This window comes from Elephantulus edwardii, unplaced genomic scaffold (genome assembly GCF_000299155.1).
Source record: "Elephantulus edwardii isolate Elephantulus edwardi_28Jun2011 unplaced genomic scaffold, EleEdw1.0 scaffold00315, whole genome shotgun sequence".
Lineage (NCBI taxonomy): Eukaryota > Metazoa > Chordata > Mammalia > Macroscelidea > Macroscelididae > Elephantulus > Elephantulus edwardii.
In genome coordinates this window covers 1,867,830-1,879,991 of record NW_006400065.1, presented here as the reverse complement: position 1 = coordinate 1,879,991, position 12,162 = coordinate 1,867,830, and the positions used below count along the sequence as shown (strand labels likewise).

The 12,162-nt window shown below is 49.8% G+C and overlaps 1 protein-coding gene across 1 annotated transcript in view; it reads left to right on the top strand.

Moving 5' to 3' along the window:
* Window positions 1–12,162, top strand: part of RSPH6A (radial spoke head 6 homolog A (Chlamydomonas)) — a 23,161-nt gene that overhangs the window by 7,775 nt on the left and 3,224 nt on the right. Inside the window, exons 3-5 of the mRNA XM_006901274.1 lie at window positions 1,322–2,086; window positions 7,097–7,241; window positions 8,516–8,633. Coding sequence (XP_006901336.1) covers window positions 1,322–2,086; window positions 7,097–7,241; window positions 8,516–8,633 — 1,028 coding nt within the window. The remainder of the gene's footprint in view (window positions 1–1,321; window positions 2,087–7,096; window positions 7,242–8,515; window positions 8,634–12,162) is intronic.

Sequence of the window (12,162 nt, the reverse complement as noted above, 5' to 3'; positions counted from 1 at the left end):
ATAACTTTTTTAATTTTTGTGCGTGTACCACCAAATTGGATCTGACTTGTACAGGGGGAGACTGCCCCTCCTTCTCCAGCAGAGCATCTGATGGATTCGAACCACATACGTCTGGGATTGCAGTTTAGCTTTTTGCCACTAGGCCACCAGAGCCCCCTTGGGAATCATAATCTTATGAGGCAAGTGCGGTACTTTGCCCTTTTTATGGAGAAAGGAACTGAGACTCAGAGGGCACGGAGCCAGGAAGCAAGGGAGACAGGCCTAGAGTGCCAAACCACGGCCTTGCTGTCAATTCTGACTCCTGGTGACCCTATGTACAGAGAACAGCTCCATTTGTTTTCCTGACTGTAGTCTTCATGAAACCAGATGGCCAGTGTCACTGGGTATCATTCACCCACCAAGGCTTAGGTTAGTGATGGAGTTCAAACTGTTTATGCCACTCACGGACTTTGTTGTTGTTGTTTGATGCCGTCGAGTCGAAGACGACTCATAGCGACCCTATGAACGAACGGCCTGAGCACTGTTCATACATAGAGTTTCCAGAGGCAAGCCATTTCGGAAGTGGATGCCGCTCCTGCTTCCAGGCTTGATTTAGTCGGGAAGCTCCAGCCAACACTGTCCACCATGGGTACCCATTACCACGATTGGCACATCACTGTCACAGTCTTCAGCATCACAGCAACCACGAGTTACCTCTGTACAGCAACACACAGACCAGTGCTATACCACCTAGAAGAATGTTTGACAGGAAAACAATTTGAACCTGGCCGAGGGCCACAGATGAAAATCACCCACATTCAGCTTGGTAGCATAGCTTCCTTTCCACTAGGCCAACACAGCTCTCTCTTTGTAGTCGTCATTGTTATTGTTGTTTGATGTTCATGGACTTTAGTGTTGGTTAAAATGCTCTGAGCAGCAGATGTGAAGTGACCTCATGCAGCCGGGTGTCCACCGGCAGAGAATCCAGAGTTGGACAGCATCTCTGTGGGGTCTCAAAGAATCCTCGGCCCTTTCTCCCCTTTGCTCTTCCCACTTCATCTTGATGATTTTTGGTCCTTGAGGTTATCGTTTCATAATGAAAAAATGGCTGCTGCCGCACCAGCCATCAAGGCCTAACTTCCCTCGGGGAATTCCCTTACATCTCACTGGCCAGAGTGGTTCTGTGGCCACCACTTGAGTAGGTGGCTGGGTTCCATGATACTAATATATGTGAACTACCAACCTTTCTGTTGGTAGTTTCTCTAAACTCTGTAGACGAGTCAGTTTAAGAGAGCTGGGCGTCAGCCTCCTCTCTGCGTCCCTCTCATCCCACCTGCTGCAGATGGATGCGCCTGTGCCCAACATCATGGAGACGGCCTTCTACTTCGAGCAGGCAGGCATCGGCCTGGGCTCGGATGAGAGTTTCCGCATCTTCCTGGCCTTCAAGCAGCTGGTGGAGCAGCAGCCCATCCTCACCTGCCGCTTCTGGGGCAAGATCCTGGGCCTCAAGCGCAGCTACCTGGTGGCCGAGGTGGAATTCCGGGAAGGCGAGGAGGAGGGCGAGGAAGAGGAGGAGGCAGAGGAGCCAACGGAGGGCGGCGACCTCCTGGAGGCGCACGAGGAGGAGGACGAGGAGGATGAGGAGAAGGCGGTGGACAAGGTCCCCAAACCTACGTGGAAGCCGCCACCCACGGTCCCCAAGGAGGAGAGCCGCTCGGGCGCCAACAAGTACCTGTACTTCGTGTGCAACGAGCCGGGCCTGCCGTGGACGCGCCTGCCGCACGTGACGCCGGCACAGATCGTGCACGCGCGCAAGATCCGGAAGTTCTTCACCGGCTACCTGGACGCGCCGGTGGTCAGCTACCCGCCCTTCCCGGGCAACGAGGCCAACTACCTGCGCGCACAGATCGCCCGCATCTCGGCCACCACGCACATCAGCCCGCTGGGCTTCTACCAGTTTGGAGAGGAAGAGGGCGACGAGGAGGAGGAGGGCGGCGCGGGGCGCGAGTCGTTCGAGGAAAACCCGGACTTCGAGGGCATCCCCGTGGGCGAGCTGGTGGACTCCATGGCCAACTGGGTGCACCACACCCAGCACATCCTGCGACAGGTGAGCGAGCCCGCCCGTGCGCGCGCCTCCCCGTCCTAACCCAGGGGCCTTCTTCAAAGGAATTCCCAGGGAGGCTTTGCAAATAGGGAGCTCTGGTGGCTTAGTGGTGAGGAGTCGCACTGTCACCCCAAAGGCAGGAGGTTCAATCCACCAGATGCTCCGAGGTAGAAAGAGGTTAATCTCCTCCTGTACGATTTGCTGCCTCTGAAAATCTGGAGGGTCAACTATGAATCGATTCCGAATCCACATTACCACAGTACCCGACAGCTGGCCCCCAAATGGGGAAGGCGTTATGGTGCTAACTCAGAGGCGGGCAGTCTCTTCCCATGTGATTTACAGCCTCTGAAAACCCGCTACAGTGTCCGCTTTGAGTCAGTTCTGACTGAAATAGTGAAGGCGCTCTGGCGCCACAGCCGGTAAAGCATCAGTCGACTGACTCACAGATCAGCAGTTTGAATCCACCAGCAGGCCTGTGGGGGAAAGCTAGGCAGTTTCCTCTTGTAAAGAGTTAGGGCCTTGGAAAGCGGATGGGTCGTGAGCATATTAAGGAGTGAGTCCTGGTGGTGCAGTTTTGTGTTTTTTTTTTTAATAGAACAAATTTATGAATTTATTAAACATGAACTATTTTTTATTTAGCTTTCTGACTTTGTGCTTGTGCCTTCAGTACTTTCACAACAATTTTCTGCTCCTCAATAAGGAAAGCACGCTTGATCCTGTCACGGACACACTTAGCACACATGGAGCCACCATAAGCTCTGCTGACATGCTTTTTTGTTTTTGACAACCTCATGAGGACTTCAGGTCTCACAGCTTGGACCCCTCTTAGTCGGCCCGGGCACACACCACATGCAGATTTTGGTGCCTTTCCAACCTTCTTGGTATAAAGGTAAACAATTCTGTTACCAGGGGTTCGGGACAGCCTAGTTTTGTTAGAGGCTGTGTTGTAGGACAGCCTACGACGGTAGGTCAGACGCTGGACCATTTTGAATGCCTCTACACAGTGTCTCCGGAAGAGCGATGGTGCAGTTTTTAAAGCACAAGGCTGCCAACCAGAGGTCAGCAGGTCCAACCGACCAGTTGCTTGTGTAGAGAAAGGTGGCAGTCAGCCTCCATGAAGATTAGGCAAAATCAGACCCACTGCCCTCTGGCCCGTTCTAGCTCACCTTGGTGTATCCAGGTGGTCTGAATAATTGAACATTGGACTTGTTGTTGTTATGTGCCACCGAGTCGCTTGCGACTCATAGCGGCCCTATGTACAAGAGCTCTAAATGCTGTTCTATCCTGTGCCAACCTAGCCATCTCAAACACACTTATTCCCACCGCTCCAGTCACAGAATCGATCCATCTCACCAAAGGTCTTCCTCTCCTGTGCCGTCCCTCCACTCTGCCAAACATGATGTCCCTCTCCAAGGACCAGTCCCACCTTGCAACATGCCCAAAATATGTCAGACGAAGCTTCAGAACCCTTGACTCCAGGGAACACTCTGGCTTCACCCTCTCCAAGACAAACCTGTTTGTTCTCCTAGCAGTCCATGGTATATTTAGCACTCTTCTCCAGCACCACAGCTCAAAGACATCAATCCTCTTTCTATCAACCCTATTCACTGTCCAACTCTCTGATGCATAGCACATAATTGCGAAGACTATAGCCCGGATCAGGCACACCTTAGTCTCCAGCCTGACATCGTTGCTCTTCAGTACTCTTGAGAGGTCCCTCACAGCCGACTTTCCCAATGCAATTCGTCTCCTGATTTCCTGGCTGCTGTTACCAAGAGTGTTGACTGTGGAGCCAACTTAATTAAAACTGTTAAGTATCTCAATCTCTTCACCATCCATGCTGATGCGTCCAGTTGGCCCAGTGGAACATTGGACTACCAATCAAATATTGGCACTTCAAACTCACCCAGAGATGCCTTGGAAAAAAAGCCTGGTGACCTGCTTCTGAAAGATCCCAGCCTGGACAACCCTGTTCTTTGCATACACATGGTTGCATAGATTGGAAAGTAGCTTGCAGCAAAAAAACCCCATTCTCCACTAAATGAGACCTTCACTAAACAGGTACTAATTAGCAATCACCATCTTTGCCTAAGGGCCGGTCCTGGGACGAAAAGGCATCATGGAGGAAGGGAAGTGGAGGGTTAGAGAAAGAGAGGAAGATTTTTAGCTATAGGGATTGACTCAGTGACTGCAGCAGTGGGCGTGAAGATGGCGAGGGATAGGGCAGGGCGTAGATCCGTTTTTCATAGTAATGCTATGACTCGATGGTACCTAAAACAATAGATGACACTCCCCTGCTAGAGAGCCTTTTAAGGCAGGTGAGGGTTTTTTTTTAAATTTAATTTTATTAATTTTAATGAACATTTACAGAGATTTTGGATTATCATTCATTCATTATTGCACTTTTTTCTTTACCTCCCCCACCCCCAGTTTGCTCCTCTCTTTGAAAAGCAAAAGATAACCTTCTTCGTTGGTTTTTAAAAGTCTAGAAACATAGGGACCTAGAAGAATGTTTAACCAAAAACAATTAAAGGCAGGCCTGAGGGCGACTCATAGCGACCCTATGAACGTAAGTCCTGGACACCTCCTGTATAACTTTCGTCCTTTCTCCAGGTTCATAGGGTTTCCAGAGGCAGGCTATTGTGGCAAGCTATTCTTCTAGGTCGTGTAACCCTGGTGTGTACACATGCTGTACAGAGGTAACTCGTGGTTGCTGTGAAGCTGAACACTGCGACACTGATGAGTCAAATGTGAGAATGGTTACCCATGGTTGACAGTGTTTGGTGAAGCTCCCCGATTAAAAGAAGCTTGGAAGCAGGAGTGGCATCCACTTCCACAACAGCTTGTGTCCAGACTTTTGTTCATAGGGTCACTATGAGTTGCCTGCGACTCAATGGCAACTTAACAACAACAGAAATATATAGGGAGCTCTGGTGGCCTAGTGGCAAGAAGCTGCACTGCAATCCCGAAGCTGGTTCAAATCAGGTGCAAGGAGGAGCAATCTTCGAAAGAGGTGCAATCTCCTCCTATGCCGATCTGACCTGCTGGTACACAAGAGTATAGATATTTGGGGGAGCTCTGGTGGCCTAGTGGCAAGAAGCTGCACTGCAATCCCAGAGGAACATGGTTCGAATCCACCAGACGCTCTGCCGGACAAGGAGGCGCAATATCCTCCTGTACCAGTCAGATCTGATTTGACGGTACACTCACACAAAATAAAAAAAATTTAAAAAAAAAAAAAAGAGTATAGCTATTTTACTATCTTAAAAAGATGACGGAGCCCAGTGGCCTTCCAGGGAAGCTGACTGCCACTGACTGCCGCCCTTCACTCAGCAGCTCCCTGCCTCACCAGTGCGCTCTCCACGTTCCATCACACACGTAAAGCCTAAAGCCTGAAGCTGCAGCCACAGCAGCATCCAAGCACTGTGTGGTTTCTACAGAAAAAGAACCTCTCATTAGCTCAGCTGAGAGCTGCTGCCAAATACACTGTGAAAACAGAAGACACTACTTTTGTTTTCAGAACTTTGTGGATTATGGATAAGATCTGCATTTCCTGGGTGCCTGGCATATACCCAAGCTTGGCTTTGTCCGTTTCCTCATCCTTGGCCGTGCTTCCTTGCGCACACTTGTTAACTCAATTAGCACTGTCTTGACCCTGCGATGTCATGTTGGAGATAGCTCAGGTTTCATTCCCGTTTCTTTTTCCTTTTTTTAAGAATGTCTTTATTTTCTTATTAATTTTAATGAAAGTTTACAGAGACTTTGAATTTCCATTCCTTCATTGTTGCCCTTTTCTCCCTGTCCACCTTCCCCCCTCATTCCCATTTGATTGATTGTATGGGCTGTTTGGGGGGGTTTTGTTTGATTATTTGATTACTTGGCAGTTTTTTCCTTTCTTTTTGAAATTGTGATTTGAGAACATTTAGAGAGTAAAATTGGTTTTCTGTTCAGTTGTTGATGTACATTTGGTTTTGTGACATTTCTTGCAGTTCCCACACTATATTCCCACTCTTCCCACTTCCTCCCTGTGACTCTCATTTCCATTCATCCTTCTGTCCTCTCCTTTCCTGCCTGAGAATGCTGCCTTTTTTTGTTTTTAAATGTGATTGGTTATTCTGAGCAAGGAAGGCCTCTGTGGGGTTACTGTTCACCTCCTAGGCCTGTTTATTGTTACCAAGTTAAATCACAGGAGTCAGTTTATGTCCAAGCTTGAAGCATGACTAACAGCTGCAATCTTGAATCCATTTCACTGTTGATGAAACTGGAGTCGTTACATTCTCAGCACTTACAATCATCACCCTTTGTCCCTTTGCTTTCTCCTGTGACTCACCAACATCCCACAGAGGTGCTGTGACATCCCCAGGGCACGGAGAAGCCAACCAGCACTCACATGGACTGCCAAATGTCAGCTCCACAAGAGCAGAGATTTGGGGGTGTCTGTTTCCTCCACGATGTATACCAGCATCTGGGGTAGTTCCTGCCCATACTAAAACCCAAAGCCACTGTCTTTGGATTGATCCCAGCTCATAGAGACCCTCCGTAGGGGATCTGAGGCTGTAAATCTTTGCAGGAGGAGACCACCTCCTCTTTCTCACATAGAGCAGATGGTAGATTTGAACTGCCAACCTTTCAGGTAGCAGTGCAATGTGTAAGGCAGCGTGCCACCAGACTTCCTTTTGCCTTTAGTCGGTGCTCGTGGATGATTTGACAAAAGAATCATTAAATGAATGGATGCATAACTGGGAGAAGCCACTTTCTCGAGGTCATGTGGCCACCAGAAGGCAGGAACTCCCACACTCCCGGCTCTTGTCATCATATGAAGGGGCTCTCAGTTCCCCTCTCTCCCTGCCCACTCCCTGTGTGACTGAACTTGTTGCTCCCGCCCACCCCTGCTCCCACAATGACAGGACCAGTGCCCCTGGATCCTGCCTGGCCCTCCACCTGCCCCCCACCCCGGGTCCAGGCTGGGCTGTGTCCCCAGTGAGATGCCTGTGACCATCTCCCTCCCTCCAGGGCCGATGCACCTGGGTGAATCCTCTGCAGAAGACAGAGGAAGAGGAGGAACTGGGGGAAGAGGAAGAAAAGGCGGATGAGGGGATGGAGGAGATGGAGCAGGAGGTTGGTCCCCCACTCCTGACACCACTCTCAGAAGATGCAGGTAACCATCATCCTCACTCTGCACCCCGTCATCCTGCATACCTCTGACAGGGTGGGGGCTCATGGGTTTGCACGATAGTCTGGGGTCAGCTGGTTTCATCTGATCTTCTGGGCCTCAGTGTCCCCAGCAGGTCGTTTAGATGTGAGTCCTTAATTAATATCAAACATTTAGTTTCTGTTAGTCCCTGGAAGCTCTGGTGGCCTAGTGGGTAAAAAGTTGCACTGCCAACTCAAAGGCAAGCAATTCAAATCTACCACCTGCTCTAAGGGAGAAAAATGGGCAGTCTCCTCCCGAGTGATTTACAGCCTCAGAAAACCCACTGCAGGGTCGGCTGTGAGTTCATTCCCACTCAGTGGCACAACATCAAAGGCCCTTTATTAAATGACGTTCACTCGTTCATTCTTCCACCGAGCCAGCCACCCATCCACCCGAAAGATAGTGCTTGGTGTTCCCTTTTCCAAAACTTCTGAGGCCTCCACTGTTTCCTCATCTGTAAAATGGGTATCATGTCAGTGCCTCCCTCACACGGGCGTGGTGAGCAGTGTCTGGCACATGGCAACACTGTAGACGTAGTATGTCACCTTATAAGGCTCCACAAGGGCCAGGGTGGAGGGAGTTGTGGTTCAGAAGGGCCCCCAGAGCAGACGGCCCTCGACATGGACTGTAAGTGAAGGGACAGGGGTTTCCTGTGGGTGGGGCTTCAGGCATCTGAAGGAGAGCTGGAGGAGCTGGTTTTGAACTCAGAATTCTGAGAGCCTGGCAGCTGCCTGTGGCCCAAGTGTGTGGTGAATGTACGAGTAAGAAATACGACCGCCTCCTTTTGGGGGGGTCACACTGGGTGCCAGGCATGACGGCCAGCCCAGAACCAAACTCCCTGCCATTGAGGTGATTGAGAACCATGGCCACTGTCCATCGGGTTCCTGAGCCTGTCAGTCTTAAACAGGAGACTTCCCATCTTTCTCCCAGCTGCTGGTGGGTTCAGGGAGCCAGTCTTTCTGTTAACAGCCTCACACTTCTCCTCTTGTGCCACCAGCCACTGTGGCAAGTACATGTCATCAGCAGGCCTCGTGTTCACCCTGCAAAAAGTAGGCTGCACCCATTTCACAGGTACACCCACTGAGGCTCAGCCGGGGGAGGATGCCAGAGCACATAAGCTAGTGCTCTAAGCTGAGAACGAACTTTCGCTCTTTCTCTTCACCTCCTTCTGTGGACCTAGGGGAGGCAGGCCCAGAAGGGTTTCCGACCCCTTGGCTTTATTGCCCTTCTGCCCGCAGAAATCATGCACCTTTCGCCCTGGACTGCTCACCTGTCCTGCAGTTTCTCCTCGCAGTACTCGCTGGCCGTGGTGCGCTCCAATCTCTGGCCCGGGGCTTATACCTACGCCATTGGCAGGTACGCACTGCTCAGACCCTTCCAGCTGGGGAAGCCCCTTCAAAGACCTTCAAGAGGGAGGGAGGGAGGGCAGTCCACCAGGATAGGCAGGGATTAGGAGGACCCCTTTCAGGAATCCCCCCTGGGCTGACACCCTCATTCAGTCCCCAAAGCCCACTGTCATCACGATGAACAGATCTGGGAAGCTGGAGAGGGCCATGCTCCTGACTCTCCGTGGTTTCGGCAGCCTCATGTCACACTCGTATTAATATATGCTGTAAATATACCTACACCCAGGGCAGAGCCAACGGGCACTGGGGGGTGGGCTAAGTTATATAAACTTCTTAATCACAGTCAAATACCCTGAGAGAAAGAGTTAAGGGTCCTACAGCCTGAGGACCATGGTCTCAGGGGAACATCAAGGAAAAACCCAAATCAATCCAAAACTCACTGCTGTCAGATGAATGCCAAGCCAGAGCAAGCTGGCAGGGCCTGGTAAGCCTGCCCTGGTAGAACTTCCAAAGTTGTAGTTGTTTATGGAAGCAGACTCCTGCAGAGTGACTTGTTGGTGTTACATGCTGTCAAGTCATCTGTGACCCATAGCGACCCTATGTACAGTAGCTCTGAAGCCTGCCCTGTCCTGAGCCAGTCTCACTGACTCCAACACACCAAGCCTTATTGCTCCACTTCCTGTATCAATCCATCTCACCCTCTTCGGTGCCGTCCCTCCAAGCATGATATCCTTCTCCAAGGATTAGTCCCTCCTGGCCACATGCCCAAAGTATGTGAGACGGAGCTTCAAAATCCTAGCCCCTAAGGAGAAGCTTGGTTTCACCCTCTCCCAGACAGACCTATTTGTTTTTCTTGGCAGTCCATGGTATGTTCAAGACTCTTCTCCAGCACCATAACTCAAAGGCATTGATTCTTAAAGGCATTGATTCTTCTTCTGTCATCCTTAGCCATTGTCCAGCTCTCTGATGCATAGCAAGTAATTGCAAAGAAAAATCAGGTGCACCTTAGTCTCTAGACTGACATCATTGCTTCTTAATACTCTGGCAAGGTCCCTAACAGCAGATTTACCTAATGCAATTTATCTTTTTATTTCCTGACTTCTGGTGCCAAGAGTGCAGAGTGACTGGTGCATTTAAATAGCTTTTGATTGGTGAACCAAGTGCTTAATCCAGTGCGCTACCAAGATCGCCTCAGCTCCCAGGAACTCAAAACAAGCAGGCCGATCCTTTGCCTTCCAGTCAATTCTGGCTTCATGTGTTTCAGGCTAGAAATGCACTCTGTAGGGTTTCTAGCGGTTGTGATGAGAAATCTCAGACTGAGGGGCAGTGAGCATGTGTGATGAGGAAGCGGAGGATCAGAGGGGCAAAGAGACCAGCCCAGGGTCACACAGCATGACAGAGCCTTTGCTTCCCTGGCTTAGCACTTTTCTGATGCATTCATGGGTCATGGGATTGGACAAGACTCGGGGATCCCCTTTGGGGCAGCCTTGACAGGATCCTTCTCTAGACCCTCAGGGCAGTTGCAATTTGAGAAGTTGTGCTGTTGTTGTTGTTATTTTTTCCCCTCTATGGTGCCAGTGGGAGCCCCTGGGAGATGCCGAAAGTTAACACACCAAGCTGCTGAACAAGAGCTTGGAAACGAGTCCATCCAGAAATGCCTCGAAAGAAAGGCCTGGCAATCTCCTTCCCAAAAATCACCCCACGGAGCAGGTCCACTCTGAACATCGGAGGGTCGGGTCACCATGAGTAGGAACAGACATGAATGATGGCAAGAGGTTGTTCTCTGTGAGGTGAAAACGTTTTCCACTGAGATTCCCCTCCATCAGTTGCTTCTCGAGATACATAGGCCACGGTCACACTTGCGTCCACACGCTTCCCCAGGACCTCTGAAAGGCACTTCTCAGGCAGTCGGTTCAACCATCTGATGTTGGTTTTGTGTTGGTTTTTTTTTCTGATGTTGTTTTTATGTACCTGTATTGTCAAGTTCCCTGCAACTCATAGTGACCCTATGTACAACAGCTCTGAACCCTGCTCTATCCTGTGCCAACCTCACTGTCTCTGATACACCTACTCCCATTACCATGTCACTGAATCGATCCATCTCATGCTGTCCCTCCACCCTCCCAAGCATGACATCGCTCTCCAAAGACTGGTCCCTCCTTACAACATGTCCAAAGTATGTCAGATGGAGCTTCAGAATCCTTGCCTCCAAGGAGCAGCCTGGCTTCACCCTCTCCAGGATGAACTTGTTTGTTCTCCTAGCAGTCCATGTATATTCAGTATTCTTCGCCAGCACCACAGCTCAAAGGCATCAATTCTCCTTCTGTCATCCTTACTCATTGTTCAGTTCTCTGATGCATAGCACATAATTGTGAAGACTTTGGCCTGGATCAGGAGCACCTTAGTCTCCAGACTGACATCATTGCTCTTCAATACTTTGGAGAGGTCCCTGATAGCAGACTTGCCTGGATGCTGGTACCAAAACTGTTGATTGTGGAGCCATGCAAACTGAATCAGTTAACAATTTCAGTCTCTTTGCCATCTTATCTTGATGTTGCAAATCGACCCTGTGGTGAGAATCTTTGTTTTCTTGATGTTGAGCTTCAGTCCATATTGAAGGCTGCAGTCTCTGACCTTCTGCAGCGAGCACTTCAGGTCCTCAGTTTTAGCAAGCAGGATTGTGTAATCTGCATAATACAGGTTGTTGATGAGTCTTCCTCCAATCCTGATGCCACATTCCCCCTCATAGAGCCCAGCCTCCTTGATGATCTGTTCAGTATCTAGATTGAAAAGGTATGGAGATAGGACACATCTCTGGCATACACCCTTCCCAATTTTGAACCATGCAGTATTTCCTTGCCCTGTTCTCACGACTGCCTCCTGGTCCAAGTATAAGTTTCACATAAGCACAGTGCCATTTTTCTCAGAGTCAGCCACAGTTAGTTGTGATCCACACTTGCTCGGCATTTTTTATGCTGAAGGAACAGAAGAACTGTTATGCCCCAAATCCAGTTCCCCCCAAGTCACCAAGGAGCCGACACCGATGCAAGGGCAAGAGGGAATTTATTTCAGATTCGAATCCGGGCCGCGTTCCAAACCGTGCCCATACAACAGGGAAGATGGCCGCGGCCCCGATTCTGGGCTGTCCTGCCTATTTAAAGGGGAAAGCCCTTGAAAACAGGGTGATACAGGATTGGCTGGTTCAAAGGAAAGCCCGTGAAAACAGGGTGATACAGGATTGGCTGATGTTTGGGTGGGGGCTCTTTTCTCCCTTTCCCCACAGCTTTCAGTTTACTGCTCTAGAGGCACATATATATTTTAAAATGACATATTGGTTACAAAATGGAGTCCCTCAGAACAAATCCAAGCCTCAAGTTGTAATACTTAAGAATGCTTTGGGCAGAATATTAAATAATACAAGAAGCATTAAAAGAAGATGGAGTTCAAATCCACCAGATGCTCTGCCAGGAAAAGGAGGGACAATCTCCTCCTGTACCAGTCAGATCCGATTTGATGGTACACACACACACACACACACA